Below are 19,691 nucleotides of genomic sequence, written 5' to 3' on the forward strand. Positions count from 1 at the left end.
ACAATCCGGGTTAACATCCCTTTCAGGCAGCTCTTTCCTCTTGCGTCCACAGTTAATCCTGGTGGATGTGGTTCATCCTTCTTGGTGGTATGCTGACATTACCCTGGATACCATGGCTCATACCAACATTAAATAACTTTTTTTTTTCTACAGTTTTCTTTAATGTATGGTTTTGCTTTCGCCATTTCTGCAGCACTGCCTGGTTAAGTTTAATAATTAAATAACACAAAAATGTAACATAAGATTGGCTTTCTTTGATTACGGCACGCATTCACTGTGATATCGTTTTCCCAATCGCCCAATCTTATTTCTTATTTCTATCCAAATTTATTACGCCCCAAGATCTTGTATTGATGATGGAAGATTTGGACCACTGAGCAAAGTCTTCTCCGGAACATCACAAAGATTCTCAATGAGGTTAAGGTCTGGACTCTGTGGTGAACAATCCATTTATGAAAATGATGATCTCACGCGTCATCCTGGAATATGCCCGTGCCATCAAGGAAGGAAAAAATCCATTGATGGAATAATCTCGTCTATATTCAGTATATTCAGGTAGTCAGCTGACGTGATTAAGCTTTAACTTATAAATTATAACTAGCTAAGATAGCTTTAATTTATAACTAGCTAACCTAGCTTTAATTCATAAGTTATAACTATCTAACCTATCTTTAATTTATAAGTTATAACTATCTAACCTAGCTTTAATTTATAAGTTATGACTAGCTAACCTAGCTTTTATTTATAAGTTATGACTAGCTAACCTAGCTTTTATTTATAAGTTATGACTAGCTAACCTAGCTTTAATAAGTTATAAGTTATAACTTATGAATTAAAGATAGGTTAGCTAGTCATAACTTATAAATCAAAGCTAGGCCCACTATTAATGAACGTGTATTTTCTGGTCTATTTTCCTAATCTGGTGCGCCTTAAGGTTTCGAAAAATACAATAAATAAAAATTCTATAGTAACAGTACCAAAGAAGATGGAAAAAAGGAGGAAGAAGAAACTTTATTTTTAGCACCTTTCATTTCTATACCAAACATTAAATGAAATGATTTATATACAAAAATGATTTAAAATGAATTACAAACAAAAGTAATCACGTTGTACTTTACCAAAACCCATAAACAATTAACAACACAAAAGAACAGTTGATTTAATGCTGGATTAAAAAGATGCAGTTGTGAAATTTGGTCAGGGTGCTCCTATATATCTTTAGGGAATGATCATTAGTAAAACTTTCGTAATTTCTCTCATTCTAGGCACCAATATTTTAAATATTTGGTTCATTTGTACAGTTTAAGGTGCTGATCTATAGAATTTAAATGTTGTTGGCATTTTCATCACAGCTGAAAAGAAGCCACATAATCCCGAAGCTGGAACAGGATATTTAACCCATTAGAGCCCAGACCCATTTCTGAATATTAATGCCAAATTCAAAATTGAATCAGATTAATTCAGTGAGCAGCTCATTCTTTTTTTTTTCTTATTGTGGGCACACAACTGTAGTTATTATTATTATTTTTAATCTTCATTTAATTTAAATGAAACAATAAAATTTTCATAACATGTCAATTTAACTAGTTATATGGAACCTAAAACAGTCAATTCAATAATTTAAATGGTTAAATTGTAGGTAAAGCTCAGTTAAAGCAAAAAGATAAACTTTTAAAAAGAGCTACTCTTATCTCCAGCACTAATCCAGCACTCCTACAATCTGTAAATAAGGTCAGATAAACAAACACAAGATGAGATTAACACACTGTCCTGTTATGATGCGCTCAGGATGTTCAGTATGTGTCACTGAGGGACTTCATTAGTTCAAGTAAAGAACAGACAGAGTGCTGTAAGGAACTTTACACAGATTTTAAAGGGTCTGTGACACATACAGCACCATGGGCTCTTTTGGGTTAAGATGGTATAATTTAATCTTATGTTTAAAAATTTTCCTAACCAGATTCACCACAACACAGATACTCACTCTGTTTTGCCCTATTATACAGCTCTAAAAAAAAAAGATAAGAGACCACTTCAGTTTCTGAATCAGTTTCTCTGATTTTGCTATTTATGGGTATATGTTTGAGTAAAATGAACATTGTTGTTTTATTCCATACACTACAGAAAACATTTCTCCTAAATTCCAAATAAAAATATTGTCATGTAGAGCATTTATTTGCAGAAAATGAGAAATGGCTGAAATAACCAACAAAAAAATGCAGAGCTTTCAGACCTCAAATAAGGCAAAGAAAACGAGTTCATATTCATAAAGTTTTAGGAGCTCAGAAATCAATATTTGGTGGAATAATCTTGGCTTTTAATCACAGTTTTCATGCATCTTGGCATGTTCTCCTCCACCAGTCTTACTCACTGCTTTTGGTTAATTCTACGCCACTCCTGGTGCAAAAAGTCAAGCAATCCATCTTGGTTTAATGGCTTGTAATCATCCGTCTACTTCGCTCTTATATTTTTTTTTGGAGCTGTATATCCTACTCCATAGGTTGCCTGTATGTGGCAAAGTAATACATAAAGAGCTTCGGTTAAGGTGCATTACCGGCTGATAATGTCACCCATAGAATGCCTGTCAGCCAATCACATTGCAGGGTCGGAACTAACTATGGTAAAATTCATAATAATTAATTATGCCAATTTTCCATTACTCCATTATTACAATTAATGCAATGTTTCTTTACTCCATTATGACATTACTCTTTCATTTCATTACTATAGTATTCCATTATTTAACTGTTTTATTACTTCTATTATTTCAGTATACTATTATTTTAGTATCAATATACAGTTATTCTGGTGTCCCTTTATTAATTTTTTTCATACTTCAATTGCTTCATTATTCTATTACTCTATACTATCATACTATTGTTCCATTGTCCATTGCTGTAAAATCTTTCATTAGTCATAGAAATTGATCATGGTATAAATTTCTTGGTATTAATTTGGGATCTTGGTTTCAGTGAGGGTTTGTGCTGCAGGTCAGGAAATGACCTCCAATCCCCACTCCAGCAGCGGGATTCAGGACTACAGTGGCTTTAGTTTAAAACTGAAACTGTTGTAGAACACTGAACATGTGGGTCATAAATGACAGAAAACTATGAAACAAGCAAAGAAGAATCAGATAAAACAGGAATCGGACGTGGAAAAACGCTGAATTCCCTGAATTCGGAATAGTGAAGGACACGCCCACTGCTGGTCCGGGTGAGGCTCAGAACCACAAACCTGTCCTTCAGTCGGGACGTGAACATTATAGAACATTAATAGAACTTTACAGAACTTTACAGAAGATGTGAGTTTCAGCTTGAAGGCTGAGATTTAGTTTAGTCAGAATCTGAATGTTATGAAAATAATTGAGTAAATTTGGGAGTGTGAATTTTGTTAGGAATTTAAACATTTTGCTGATTTAGAGAATAAAAGTCCTCAGATTGTCTACAGTGTGGATCCACCAGTGTCCGGGCCGTGAACCCGTCCCCAGGGTTCTGTTCTGTTTATCTGATCCACCTCCTCATCATCACTGTGTTTCTACTGTCGCTCACTGCGGATCCGCCGGGACCCATCCGGCTCTGCTGCATCCCCAGAGGAGCGACCTGCTGCTGCTGCTGCTGCTGCTGTACACACACAATAACATCATATACTAATATATTATACATAATAATACCCATCATATCACAATAGCACTATATAATAATATACATTAACACACAATAACATCATATACTAATATATTATACATAATAATACCCATCATATCACAATAGCACTATATAATAATATACATTAACACAGTAAAATCATATAATACACATAACAATAATAATATTACAATATAATAATTAAATAAAAAATCTGCTTATCCATCCAGTAGCCTATGATACTCCATTCATAGTGTAATGAATGAAAATTATACTACATTTTTCAATATTTTTTCATTACTTCATGATTACATAATATTCCATTACTTTATTACTCAATAATACTTAAATACTCCATTAGTAAATCTGCAAATACTGCAATATTCCATTAGTAAATCACTGCATAAAACTTTATTCCTCTGTATTCTGAATACTTTATAACTTCATAATATTCTACTATTCAAAGGCACGATAATCTTCCATTACTCTATAAAATTTAGAATATTCCATTACTCCATTACACAATACTATTGCATTACTCTATAATATTTCATTAGTCCTTTACACAATAATATTCAATTACTCTATAATTCTATAATATTCCTTTACTCAATTGCACAGTAATATTTCATTACTTTATAATATTCCATTACTCAAGTACACAATAATATTCCATTACTCCATAGTCTTCCATTACTCCATTACACAATAATATTAAATAACGCTATGATTCTATAATATTCCATTACAACATTACTCCATAAAGTTTAGTTACTCTATAACTCTAGTCTTCCATTACAACATTACTCCATAATATTTAATTACTCCATTACACAATAATATTCAAGTACTCTATAACTCTATAATACTCCATTACTCCTTTATATAATGACTAAATCTTTACATACTACATACTATTAAATAATACTCCATTACTTCATTACACAATAATACTTTAATACTCTGCAACATTTCATTAGTAAATCACTTCATATTAAATTACTCCAAATACTGCATCACTCTATAATATTCTATTATTCTATTAGGCACAATAATATTCAATTATTCTCTAACTTCATAATATTTCAGAACTCCATTACTACTTAAGATTCAATTACTCAATTATTTAATTCAATTATATTGTTCCATACTTTTACTTAATTACTCAATAATATGCCATTACTCCACATTTCATAATATTCCATTACTCAATTAATTCAGTTTCCATTACTCAATTGATTTTCAGTTTCTCAATTACTTTAGTTCTCAATTACTCAATTAATTAATTGTTTAACTACTCAATTACTTTCCTCCTAAATTACTCAATTACTTTATTCTTCAATAACTTTTTGAGCAATTTGAGCAATTGAGCAATTTTTCAATTGCTCAATTACTTCACTCCTTAATTACTCATTATTTACTTACTTAATTCTTCAACAAATGTTATACCTAATTATTTCATAGCTCACTTACTTAATAATTATATACTTTATTACTCTATTACAAAACATTATTGTGTATTTGTGTTGAATATTGTTAATCATTAATCAGATTATTTATGCATCTGAGGTGCATTTATCAGAAGAGTCTAAGTGAAGTTAATCTAAGTGAAGAAGGAACCAATGCAGCACGTGAGAAAAAAAATTAAGCCTTTCTGAGAGTGTTTCCAAAAGAACTTTCCAAAGTGAACGCTTCTGAATAAAACATAAGCGAGTTCACATAGTTACATAAGGGTTTGGATAACACTATCTTAACCACATATTAAAGTTTTTAGTGTTATGAAGGTTTGGGTTTTGCTTTGGTGTTTGGTGTACCTGCTGGTGTTGGTGGTTTGGATGTTGCCGGTCCGGCTGCAGCAGAACCGGGCAGTTCCCTGGTAAGAGGCGGTTCTGATTCTGTTCCTCCTGCTGCCTCTGATAAACTCTCCACCTGGCAGCGCAGTTTCTCCAGAGCCTCCACCGTCTCCTTCTCCGCTATACTCCAGCCCACCTCATCCACCGGCAGCTCCTCCCCCCCGGGCCCGGCGTCCGGACTCGTCCTCTCCGATAAACAGCTCTCTGACGACTCGTCCGCCGCGCCCTGCTGCTGCCGGCACAGGTGATGCTCCACCATGAACTGCAGCTCTGAGCGCACAGCAGGTAAAAAAATGAACACATTTACTACAGTTATGATCTGGTTTATGACAGTTTAGGACTGTCTGAGACAGCTCAGAGTTGTTTATAACACTTTAGAACTATATAGAAGGTTTAGAATGCTTTAGGAAAGTTTGGAACAGTTTAGGACAGTTGTAATCTGGCTTTGGACAGTTCAGAACAGTTATGGCCTGCCTTTGGACATTCATGATCTGGCTTAGGACAGTTCAGGAATATTGTAATCTGGCCAGTTTGGACAGTTATGATGTGGCTTTGGACAGTTTAGAACAGTTATGATGTGGCTTAGGACAGTTATGATGTGGCTTAGGACAGTTTAGAACAGTTATGATGTGGCTTAGGACAGTTATGATGTGGCTTAGGGCAGTTTAGAACAGTTATGATGTGGCTTAGGACAGTTATGATGTGGCTTAGGACAGTTTGGAACAGTTATGATGTGGTTTAGGACAGTTTAGGACAGTTATGATGTGGCTTAGGACAGTTATGATGTGGCCTAGGACAATTTGGAACAGTTATGATGTGGCTTAGGACAGTTATGATGTGGCTTAGGACAGTTTAGGACAGTTATGATGTGGCTTAGGACAGTTTGGAACAGTTATGATGTGGTTTAGGACAGTTTAGGACAGTTATGATGTGGTTTAGGACAGTTTGGGACAGATATGATGTGGCTTAGGACAATTTGGAGCAGTTATGATGTGGCTTAGGACAGTTATGATGTGGCTTAGGACAGTTTAGGACAGTTATGATGTGGCTTAGGACAGTTTGGAACAGTTATGATGTGGTTTAGGACAGTTTAGGACAGTTATGATGTGGCTTAGGACAGTTTAGGACTGTTATGATGTGGCTTAGGACAATTTGGAACAGTTATGATGTAGCTTAGGACAGTTATGATGTGGCTTAGGACAGTTTGGAATAGTTATGATGTGGATTTGTACAGTTTAGAACAGTTATGATCTAGCTTAGGACAGTTTGGGACAGGACATATATAATTTGGCTTAGGAGAGTTATGATCTGGCTTTGTAAAGTTTAGGACAGTTATGATCTGGCTTAGGACATTTTAGGACAGTTATGATCTGGCTTAGGACAGTTTAGGACAGTTATGATCTGGCTTAGGGCAGTTTAGGACTGTTTGAGACAGTCACGAGTTGTTTATGACACTCTAGAACTCTATAGAAGGTTTAGAATGCTTTGGGAAAGTTTGGGACAGTTTAGATGTGGCATAGGACAGTTTAGGACTGTCCAAGACAGTTTAGGATATTTTATGACAGATTTAATAACTTTTACTGTAGTCTGGGACAGTTTAGAGAAGGTTTTGGAAGCTTTAGGAAAGTTCAGGACGGGTTCAGACAGTTGGGGACATTTAAGTAAAAAATTAGGACAGTTTTCATGACAACTGATTAGTCGGAGATATATAAGAACATGTTTACTACATTTTAGGAAAGATTAGGAAAAATGTAGGACAGTGTAGGATAGCTAAGAGAAGGTTAAGGACAGTGAAGAACAGGCTTAAGGCTTAAAATTCTGATAATAAAACAGGTAATAAATAAGGGATTCTACCTTTCATGGTTGGCGTTCCTTTGGCTCCTTTCCGTCTCTGTCGGGGTGAATTCAGCAGAGCTTGCTGAGATCAAATAAATAAATGTAATAATTAATAAATATTCATTTTTAAAATTAAAAATATATCACAAACAGCTGCAGCAGAAAATGATAAATAATACATTTTTCCTGAAGCAGAATAAAACTGGTCATTAGAGAATAATTACCTTGTAGAGGTGATTGGAAAGACGGTCTTCATCTATTTCTGCAGGCAAACAAGAGAAAAGAATGAAATTAGCAAGGAATGTTCAGAACATGTTAAATATTCATTAAATAACAATATATTAGTTTATACAGGATAAGGGATGACGTGTTACATACATTAGTTTTATTTTTCATTGTTCTTTTTTTTAAGAATTTAATTTATTAATGTATTTGAGGAATAAATATTGTATTAAATATGTATTTTGTAGTAAATTCCATTGTTCCCTTCCATTTAAAAACGTGATGGATGAGGCGTGCTGCTTCACCTGAGTGCACCCTCTGTTTTTTACTTTTTCTAGGACAGGACACCTTGTTGCCTGGCAACCTCAGCATCCCCCGACACTGAGTGTGGTACGAGAATGTGTGTCACTGCTCAACATGCAGCACCAAGACCCAGCTTTTATCTCACCACTATTTATAGAACTGGCTGTTCCAAAATATCAAAATATTTTACTGAAGATTTAAAATTACAATGGATGACGTAAAAATGAGGGTAATGTTGAAATAATGGCAACGTAGCTGTATTTCTAAAATAGAGATATTAACGAATTAGTGATATGGAGAATGTAGTGATAATGATAATATAGAAATGTTGATATAGAAAGTAATAAATAGATAGGGATAATGTAGAAATGTTAATGTAGAGATGTTGATGAAATAGGAATATGAGTGATATAGAGATAGTAATAATGTAGTGGTATTGATGAAATAGGGATATAAGAAATATAAAGATAGTGATAATGTAGATATGTTAATGAAGTATGAATATGAGTAATATAGAGATAGTGGTAGTGTAAAGATATTAATGTAGAGATGTTAATAAAATAGGAATATGAGTAATATAGAGATAATGATAATGTAGATATGATAATGTAGAGATGCAGATTACATAGAAATATGAGTAATATAGAAATAATGGTAATCTAAATATGTTAATGTACAGATGTTGATGAAATAGGAATATGAGTTAGTATAGAGATATTGATAATGTAGAGATGTTGATGAAATATAAATATGAGTAATATAGAGATAGGGATCATGTAGAGATGTTAATGTAGAGATGTTAATGAAATAGGAATATGAGTAATATAGAGATTATGATATTGTACAGATTTTAGTGTAGAGATGTCAATGAAATACAAATATGAGTAATAAAGAGATCATAATAATGTAGAGATGTTGGTGTAGAGATGCTGATAAAATAAGAATATGAGTAATATAGAGATTGTGATAATGTAGAGATGCTGATGGAATAGGAATATGTATAATATAGAGATAATGATAATGTGCAGATATGAATAATATATGAATATGAGTAATAAAGAGATAATGTAGTGATAATGTAGAGATGTTGATGAAACAGGAACATGATTAATATAGAGATAGTGATAAGAGATGGTAATATAGAGATGCTAATGAAATAGGAATACGAGTAATATAGGGATAGCGATGATAATATAGAGATGATGATAATGTACAGATGATGATATAGCTGTGTAATAATACAGTAAGAAGGCAGGGTGTGTGTGTTTGTTTCTATCAGAAGACTGAAGTTTTTTTTTTAATCTGTGCTTTCCTGGTGCTACACACACTGCAATAAGACATCTGTGTGTGTGTAAGGAGGGGGCGTGGTCACGGCTGTACTGATTGTACTGTAGTGTGTATAAATAGCTGCTGCATTGTTGGTTAACGAGCATCCAGCTGGTTAATTACACTGATTTACTGAATGAATGCGGAGAAGCGTGTTTCAGGTTTACGGTTCTGAAGATCCAGACAGAACACAGAGCTGCAGAATGTTATTGAGACCGTTGCTGAAGCTGCGGCTGTAAATCTACACACAGTAAACAGAGCTGCTGAGTGTGTTAGAGCTCCGGCTCTGTGTTTAGGAAATTGTACTGCTGCTGCTGCTGTTGCTGCTGAGTGATCAAGTTTAAACACCATTATCAATGAACTTTACCTCACGCAGTGTGTATATCAGGAATTTACAGGCTGATTAAAAGTGAGAATGAGCTAAGATGGGGTTGGGAGGATAGAGATGTTCACAGAGTAGTAATATTGATAATGTACAGATTATAACAATGTATGAATATTAATAATATAAATGCATTTACAATATATGGATATAGATAATGTACATGATAATAGATAATACTATTATTATGGACATAATAATGTACAGCTGCTGATAATGTACAGATATTGATAATATATACATAAATATTAATAATGTGTTGATGTTGATAAAGTAGAGATAATGATCCCAAATGGATGTTGGTAATGTAAAGGCATTGACAATATATGGATATAGATAATGTACATGATAATAGCTAATATTAGTATTTTGGACATACAAATGTACATCTGCTGATAGTGTACAGATAGTTACAGAAATATTAGTATTGACACATATATTGATAATTTATAGATAACGTTCAGGCTTTGATAAAATTGAGATTCTGGTGAAATAGGTATTATTGTTGTGGTGATATTGATAATGTACATATGACAATATATATATATATATATATATATATATATATATATATATATATATATATATATATATATATATATATATATATATATATATATATATATATAGGTATTAATACTATGGAGCTATTAATGCTGTAGAGATATTGATAATGTATGGGTATATACTGTAGAGATAGTGTAGAGATGCTGGTAAAATTAAGATGATTGTAATATTAATAAAGTAGAAATATTGATATGTTTGGATGCTGCTAAATAGAGGCTTATGATAAATAATGAAAATGTTAAATTGTTTTTAATATAGAGATAATGTAGATATATTGATAATGTAGGGAAATGAACCATAACACCATGTTGCTTTAATAGATTAAGAATTTGTTTATAAACAGATACAATTAATGTAGATATAGTTGTAAAGAGGTGATACTGGTAATGTAGAGATAATGTAGATATACTGATAATGTAGCAACATAATTATTAAAGAAGAACAGCTTTAAAAGATTAAAAGAAAATGAATTACATACAGATAGTGCCAAGGTAGACATGTTAAAAAGAGGTGATTCTGGTAATGTAGAGATAATGTAGATATATTGATAATATAGGGATATAATTAATAGAGAGGTGTTGCTTGAATAGAATTGATTACATACAGATAGTACCAATGTAGACATGTTAAAAATAGGTAATACTGGTAATGTAGATATGATGTAGATATACTGTTAATGTAGGGATATGAATATAAGAGGATTGTTGATTGAATAGATTGAGAATTTATTATATACATATGGCACCAAAGTAAACATACTGAAAAGGTGGATAGAGAATGGATACAGGTAATGTAGGGATAATGGAGATATATTGATAATGTAGGGATATAATTCATAGAGAGATGTTGATTGAATAGATTGAGAATTGATTATATACAGAAAGGTAATACTGGTAATGTAGGGATAATGGAGATATATTGATTATGTAGGGATATAATTCATAGAGATATGTTGATTGAATAGATTGAGAATTGATTATATGCAGAAAGGTAATACTGGTAATGTAGGGATAATGGAGATATATTGATTATGTAGGGATATAATTCATAGAGAGATGTTGATTGAATAGATTGAGAATTGATTATATACAGAAAGGTAATACTGGTAATGTAGGGATAATGGAGATATATTGATTATGTAGGGATATAATTCATAGAGAGATGTTGATTGAATAGATTGAGAATTGATTATATACAGAAAGGTAACACTGGTAATGTAGGGATAATGTAGAAAGGGTGTAATTAAGAATATAATGAAGGTGGGTATATTACTCTACCTGGAGAGGACTGGTCACTGGATGCTACCAGTGTTGCTGGAGTTGGCCGCCTTCTCCTGATCTATAACAGGAAAAAACAGAGAGAAGATGTTAACCTGATCATTATCTATTACAATTTTTTATATATTAACGATATTCAGTATTATTTTTTAATTAAACAAGCTGAAATATTGACCAGTAGAGTGAAATTAATAGTTTAACATAAAGAGGATGAGTAGCAGTTTGTTTCTATCTGTACTGTTCTTTACTGGAGTGACTAAAACATTCCAACCTTCCCACACTCTCTCCCTCTCTCTCTGTCTCTCTATCTATCCCTCTCTCTCAGACTCTCTCGCTCACATGCCACCCTGCCTCCGGGTTCTGGTATCTCTGGATCTGGCTTCTTTCATCCCACGTTTCAGAGAATGCAGCTCTGTTTTCTCCTCTGCATTCAGCTCAGCTCAGGCCCTACTCCACAGGACAGAACCAGGGAGTCTAGAACCGCTTTATCAGGATTTTAAAGCTGGAACACTGCCCCTAAAATTCACTCGTAATCAGTTCTCAGCGCTGTGGAGTATTGGGGTATGGATCAGACTGTCTGAAAACACCATATATACATACAGTTGAAAATTAAATTGTTCACTAAGTGTTTTCTGATCTTTATTTGAGTCACAACAATAGACAAACAGTCTTATTGAACAGTTTTATTGAACAACATGTTAACATTCGCAGTAAGGGGAAAAAAGTATATGAACACCTAGGCTAATGACTTTTCTAAGAGCTAATTGGAGCCAGGATGTGATGAGATTGGATGTGTTGGTTAAAGCTGCCCTGCCCTATAAAAACACACACCAGTTTTGAGTTTGCTGTTCTTAAGAAGCATTGCTTGATGTGAATCATACCTTGCACAAAAGAGCTCTCAGAAGACCTACGTTCAAGAATTGTTGACAAAAGTTACAAAAGTATCTCTAAAAGCCTTGATGTTCATGTGTCCACAGTAAAACAGATGGTTTACAAATGGAGAAAGTTCAGCACTGTTGCTGCTCTCTCTAGGCGTGGTTGTCCTGTAAAGATGACTGCAAGAGCACAGCGCAGGATGATCAATGAGGTGAGTAAGAATCCTAGAGTGTCAGCTAAAGACTTACAGAAATCTCTGGCATATGCTAACATATTTGTTGACAAATCTACAATAAACAAAAACATTTAACAAGAATAGAGTTCATGGAAGGACAGCGCAGAGGAAGCCACTGCTGTCCAAAAAAAACATTGCTGCACGTTTGAAGTTTGCAAAAAAGCACCTGGATGTTCCACAGCACTACTGGCTAAATAAACTGTGGACAGATGAAAAAAAATTTAGTTGTTTGGAAGAAACACATAGCGCTATGTGTGGAGAAAAAAGGCAAAACACACCATCATCAAAATCTCATCCCAACTGTGAAACATGGTGGAGGGGGCATCATGGTTTGTGGCTGCTTTGCTGCCTCAGGGTCTAGACGTCGTCAACGGAAAAATGAATTCCCAAGTTTACCAAGACATTTTGCAGGAAAACTTAAGACCATCTGTCCGCCAACTGAAGCTCAACAGAGGATGGATGATGCAACAGGACAACGATCCAAAACCGAAGTAAATCAACAACCGAATTACTTCAACAGAAGAAAATACGCCTTCTGGAGAGTCCTGACCTCAATCCAATAGAGATGCTGTTGGACTTCATATTAACCACAAGAAACCACATAAAATTCAACTACTGCCACCATATATGCAGTATATAATGCATAAAGTAATACATGTAGTTCTCAATATATCAGTCTAGCATCTTACAAATCTCACAAATTTACAACAAGCTAAATGTTTTTTCTTTTACGTTGTAAATGAATACTAAAGTCATACAGACTATAAAGGAACACATTAGGAATCATGTAGTAACTTAAAATACTGTAGTAAGACAAAACACTTTGTAAAGCATTTAGGTGCTCTTACTTGTAGTGCTGTTGTCTTGTGGCTTTTAAGGCTGGTAACTGTGATAAACTTAACCTGTGCATCAGAGGTAACTCTTGTGGCGGTCCTGATGAGTGCCAGTTTCATCCTAACAGTTTTGACAGTCTTTGCGATTGCACTTGAGGATACTTTTGAGGATAGTCCTTGAAAATTTCAGCACAGCTCTTAACTGAAAGCTATTTTAGGTGACTCTACCTCATGAAGCTGACTTAGAAAATCCAGCCTAGAAGTGTAAAGCTGTCATCTAAACAAGAGGTGCTACTTTGAATAATCTAAAATATATAAAACAGATTCTGGTTTGTTTAACACTTTTTAGTTTACTAAGATATTGCATATGTTTTTCTACATAGATTGGATGACTTTAGTATTAATTTGTATTTATATTTACAACAAATTCTAATAACCTCTCAAATTTTCTTGTAATCAGGGTCAGGTGTGACTTCAGTAATAGTGTGTAGATTGAACTGTCTGAGATGTTCTTTATGTACCGTGATGAGAAGTCTGCTCTCATCAGCAGATCAGATTTCAGACCTGATTTAATTACTTTCATTACTGAGTTAATTACGAGCTCTTCTGTGGGCGAACACAATCTGATAGAGTTACTGATGGGAATTAGTCCAATTATTTTCACTCCCTCTCTCCCTCTCTCTGTCTGTCTGTCTTTTATCTCCATCTGCTTTAGTGAAGAAGCTGCCAGGAATCATGTCGGATTCAGAGCTGAAAAGATTAGAGTACTAAAAGAATGATAATTAATCAGAACCGTTCTTTACAGAGATGTTCTTTTAAGCACCATAAGAGAACCTCAGGCATGTTCTAGCAGAAAACCCAAACCCAAAAATTATAGACACTACTGCAGGTTAGTAACATCGTCCCATACATTTTGGGGACAGTAGAATAATAATGATGAAATTCAGCAGAAACTCTTTGTTGTGGGGAACTCTGCCCTGTAGGAGAGAAGCTGTGGGCGGAGTTAAAGTTGGCAGCATTCATTAAAGTTTCATATTTCCAGATGGCCTGAGGGGTGCGAGTGTTTACCTCCAGCACTGTTATATTTAGAGTGTTTCAGGGAATGGGTTGGGGGATTATTTGACATACAGATAAGATATGCTCTGAATTAAATCACACAGGTAGCATTAGTGGCACAGAGAGTTAATTTTAACCTCAACATAATATTTACCTATGATTATTTACATAAAACATGTCTGAATATAATTTTACAAATATTCAGCTAATGTTTTTGTTAGAATTTTTACCTAAAATATATATTTTTAAAAAGTCAAAATAGCAACCTAAAATATAAAATATTAATTTCAAACAATTCTTACTAAGAATTTCCAGTAAAAAAAAGAATGTCCACATTAATATATTCACCCAATACTCTCAATATAAAATAATGTAAAGTTATTATACATGATTTGCTTATATTAAAAATGTTACCTAAAATATTTAGTTTAAAATATTATCAACATAAGATAAACAACATCTATATCAAACTATTTAACCAAATATATATATTCATACACATGTATTTGCAGAGAAAATGTTATATAGCAAAGCATTCCCAAAGCAAGAATATTGATCAATTTGCTGGATTATTTACACAAAAAATATTTTGATTATTTATATAAAATATCCAAATACTATTTTAAAAATATTTATCTGAAAGAAGTTTCACTTAAATATTCATTGCAAAATCTTAGTCAAATTATTAACCTTAAATTTGGTTGTACATAAAAACTGTCCATTACAAACATGAATAAAACATCAACCAAATGAATGAAATATGAAACATGAATAAAACATCAATCAAAACAATTATCCAATACTAAAAAAATAAAAACATTTACAATAATTAAATATGTATTTGTCTATAGTAAAATATACCTACAAAATTCTGATCCCACTATTATTAAACTATTCAAAATATTACCCTAAAATATGATACATTAATTTTGTAAATACATTTTGCTTACATACAATAATTAACCAAAATTATATTTACATAATTGTGTTTACACAGTAAATATTACATAACAGTGTATTCTCAAATTGAGAATATTGATTAATTAAAAATTTTAGTTATGATCTGATCTTCAGCTAATCTGGTGTATTAGAGAGGATGAGCTGAGAGCTGTGAACTGTTTGATTGATCAAGTTCAGACACTTGGGGGAACAATGGGGGTTCCTAATCTCTACGAAGACTGACACAGTGGCCTGCTGTGAAACACAGCTGCAGTTCTGGGGTTTGATGGCATCCGTACTCTAACACTTACACCTCTGCCTGTAAACTGTCAGTAAACTGGAATATGCAAAATAAATAGGACACACTGGGACATAAGAGTGTGAAGTGTAGGGGGTTACCACGGCAACACCGGAAGAATAGAACAATTGAAAAACAAAGCAACCAATAGAGGAGTGTAGGACGGATGGAACAAGTGATCACATGACTGAGACGCAGAGATTAATTCTGTTTACATTTGCATCATTATTACCATAATCACTTTTACCGTCAAAATCAACATAGTCATTTTTTATTACCATCATCACCACCATATTTTCAGTCGTCATCACCATCACTATCATCATCATGATCACTGTCATCACTGTCAAAAATGGCACCACTATCATAAACATGATCATTAACACCATTATCATATTCAACACCATCGTCCCCACTGCCATTAACATGATTATGATTAACACAATCTTCAGCTCTCTTATAACAATAACAAAAAAAAACAAAAAGTCCTATTACTGTTATCATGCATCATCATTATCATTATTGTCAACACTATCAATAACTACCATCATCTCATAACCCTTATCACAGCTCTATCACATCATCACAGCTGTATCACATCCTCACAGCATTATCAAGATAATCCCAGCTCTATCAACATTATAACAGCTCTATGCCATCATCATAGGTCTATCAACTTCATAACATTTCTATCACATTATAACAGCTTTATGACATCATCACAGCTATAACATGCATATCATAGTTCCAGCGTCATAACAGCTCTATCACATCATCACAGATCTATCACATTGTTACAGTAATATCACATCATCACAGTCTTTAACATCATAACAGCTTAATCACAGCATCACAGCTCTATCACATCATCACAACTCTATTACAGTCACACTTTCATCACATTATCACAGTTATATTATATTATCATCACAGCTCACCATCATTCGTAGCTTTTTCTGAGCTTTTCTCTGTATAAATGGTGAAATGCTGAGATCAGCACGTTCAGTGTATTACTGCTAATCTGCTCAGTTTGGACTTCCTGCTGAGTGCCATGCATAATCCATCATAATCCACCCTAATCTGTTATAATCTGTTATAATCCATTATTCTCTGCTTGTATAATGATTTGGGCTACTGTTTGAGTGACATTAATATAAAGTCTTTGAGGATCTGTAATCATTCAAAATCAAACACATCTGCAGCTGGATTCTGGACTGTCTGTTATGTTGTTGGATGGCCGAATAAAACACTATCATCACGACTGGAGGGTAAATAAGAGGTGACATTTAGGTCAAACATCCACACAGTTTTTATAAACTTCACAGAAATCTAATCCCCAACTGAGATGAACCTGCAGGAGGAGAACAATGTTTCAGAGGTGGGATTTTCACACAAACAATCAGAGCTGGACAAACTGCCGGAGACCTGAGGGTCAACAAGTCGCCAAAACAATAATTATCACCTCCAGCAGAGCATCAGTCATTCAGGCCAGGATAAAACCTCTGCTGATGTCAGACCACAAGTTTAAAAGAGGAAGGGATTTTCACAGGTGAGTCAGACATGCATGAATCAGGCTTCCTGAGTGAATTATGGCAATAGATCTATCAGATGTAATTCCACAAGCCTATCAGGCTTATAAGAGACTTCATTACAGATTCCATCAAATATCCTAATCCTAATATCTGGCTATGGATAGGAATGAGTCATGATTGAATACTGCTGCAGGATAACAATCCAAATTTTCAAATTCTTTAATAGATGAATCACTGGCTACAATTCCATCCAACATTTAGCCTAGAATTCAAGCAGAATCTTACTGAACAAATATTTCCACCAATAGGTAAAATTCTAACTATGCAAAGAACAATGTATATCCCAATGGATCTCTAAATGTTCTTGATTCTTGCTAGAATTTTTCACTTCACTAAATAAAATTTTACAAGCCCTTTTATAGTTCACAGTTGTAAGAGTGTTCATCTGTAGTGATGTACTGAAGGGTGATAGACGAGTGATCATTTTTTGCTACAGTTTTTAAAAGGCTGACACTGTTTCGATTCTACCTGTTCTAATTTGTGGATTTGGGTTTTTATGCAGGATTTACATTCGATGCAACGTTTTCACATAGCAACATCTATTTCCACATTTTGTGCACACACTGATATCAATACAATAATAATACCCGACCAATTATATGGAGTAACACATGAGCAACCACCTAAAACATCATAGCAACCACTTGCAATAACAGCAACAGTTGCTAACAATAATAGCAACTCATTTGCAAACTACTACCTGGCAACACCTTTCCTAGGCAACTACCTAGTAAATATCTGGCTACATCATATAGCAATTACCTGATATACCATAGCAGCAAGTTTATTAAAACAACCAACTAAACATAATATGAGGCACAATTTCTATGAATGATTTCAGTCTGGATTTCATTGTTAAATGCTGCAAAACACAATTATTATTTTATAGTTTTAAAATTGTGAGGACCAATACTTTGGTGCTACTGTGAATTCGCAGCTTTTTTTAGACTGTCCCACTTCTCCCAGCACTCTCAAGCAGAGAAAACAGAAGCTTATGAATATCTCATAGAGCACATTAATTATTCATTAAGAGGAGTTTAATGGAATGTTTCAGTGAAATTAGTTTAAATAAGGTAAGAGACGAACCCACACTCACTCACTCATACACACTCGTACACACTCACCGACACAGACAGTCGTGCTTAGGCATAATTAGGTGTCTAACCTTTGAAGGTATGAGTAATAGACACATTAATTAAACAAAAATGTTATTTTCCGACACTCCTCAGGCATGGTCCCCAAAATACCACAAGTCCCCAGTTCTTAGGTGTGTTGACAGGTTTGTGTCCACATAAATACAATAAAACCAACAATCACACACACTCTATTTTAGTTTTGATTCTAGAAACAAAACTGGTCATCTCTGTTTGTTGTTTTAATATAAATCAATTAAAATCAGCCATCAGCTTTCGTCATCATTATCATCCTCACCCTCATCCTCATCCACATCAGTCACGCAGCAGCTCACCTGTTCAGCAGCTTCAGGGTCCAGGTGAGAGTCCAGCAACGGGACCGTGAACTGGATCTTGCGTGGGCTCCCAGTCTCCATGGTGGTGAGAGAACGAGAGACTGTTATAGAAGCTGATTAGAGAGAGAAAGAAAGAGAGAGAGAGGGAGAGAGAGAGGACAAACCAAGGAGGCTGAAAAGAGAGAAAGAGTGAGGAAGATGATGGAGGTGATGTAGGACGAAGATCATGCAGTCAGAGTCTTCGTTATCTCTTCTGTATGTTCGTTCAGACATCAAAGACAGAGACCCTCAGAGACCCTCTATAGGCTGGTCTTCTCGCTCGTCCTCAGCTCGACTCCTCTCTCTCTCTTTTCGGCTCTATGCGGTAAAACAGAGACTCTATCCCTGCTCCCACCCCTCCTTTCTTCTGTGCGGCTCCACCCCTCCCTCTTACTCACCCCCCTCCATCACCACACCCTCCACCACCCTTCCAATCCAGCCCACCCACACCCTGCTGTCTCCTGATTGGCCGCCCAGCTTGAGACCATCTTGCCCAGGTTCTAGATCCCACCCCCTGCCTCCTTCCTTCCTTTACCCCTCCCTTCACCACACCTCCTCTCAGACTCTGAGCTGAAGACACAGAAAGGATGTTCCAATAAGTGAAATATTATATATTCTGATGTACGCCATTCTGGAATTGTTAGAAATAATTTAAGATTATTCAGAGTATTTGGGAATATTTGTACCTATTTTAAAAGTAGTATTAAACGTAATCTACTGAAAGTATTGTAAGCTATTGTAAAGATTATTCATCCAAAATAAAAAATAAAAAAATACAAAATTGGGAAATATTAAACGGTTAAACTAGATTTAAGACATGAATACTTTCTAAATTATAATTTTTTGAACTATGTAATATGTTGATGAGATTTATCATATTAGTTTTGTCTCTTTCTTCTCTTTGTAAAATTCAATCAAATCCTCACAGAAATTCACCAGTTGAAA

The 19,691-nt window shown here is 34.3% G+C and overlaps 1 protein-coding gene and 1 long non-coding RNA gene across 3 annotated transcripts in view; one reads left to right on the forward strand and one right to left on the reverse strand.

The window, feature by feature from the left end:
* LOC125787471 (uncharacterized) overlaps positions 1–19,691 on the forward strand; it is a 241,440-nt gene that overhangs the window by 46,805 nt on the left and 174,944 nt on the right. The gene's annotated exons all lie outside the window — the stretch shown is intronic.
* LOC103027815 (protein phosphatase 1 regulatory subunit 1A) lies at positions 1,538–19,100 on the reverse strand. 2 transcript variants are annotated; one of them, XM_049471730.1, is made up of 6 exons: positions 18,708–19,100; positions 11,411–11,471; positions 7,558–7,595; positions 7,352–7,415; positions 5,459–5,767; positions 1,538–3,617 (listed from the first exon to the last, which is right to left on the reverse strand). In XM_049471730.1, exons 1-6 carry the CDS (start codon positions 18,786–18,788, stop codon positions 3,535–3,537), a joined length of 636 nt encoding a protein of 211 aa, XP_049327687.1. In that variant the 5' UTR covers positions 18,789–19,100; the 3' UTR covers positions 1,538–3,534. The 2 variants fall into 2 exon arrangements, with proteins under 2 accessions (XP_049327687.1, XP_007248422.2); XM_007248360.4 differs by having other exon boundaries at positions 1,538–3,620.

The sequence above is a fragment of the Astyanax mexicanus genome, chromosome 24 (genome assembly GCF_023375975.1).
Source record: "Astyanax mexicanus isolate ESR-SI-001 chromosome 24, AstMex3_surface, whole genome shotgun sequence".
NCBI classification, from domain to species: Eukaryota; Metazoa; Chordata; class Actinopteri; order Characiformes; family Acestrorhamphidae; genus Astyanax; species Astyanax mexicanus.

Bases quoted from the DNA above. Each gene is read 5' to 3' on its own strand.
- LOC103027815 (XM_007248360.4), bottom strand. From the start codon at position 18,788: ATGGAGACTGGGAGCCCACGCAAGATCCAGTTCACGGTCCCGTTGCTG. The intron at 5,768-7,351 runs GTAGAATCCCTT...CTGTGCGCTCAG, and splicing joins AGGAACGCCAACCATGAAAG to AGCTGCAGTTCATGGTGGAG. The intron at 3,621-5,458 runs GTACACCAAACA...GTGTGTGTACAG, and splicing joins CAAACCACCAACACCAGCAG to CAGCAGCAGCAGCAGCAGCA.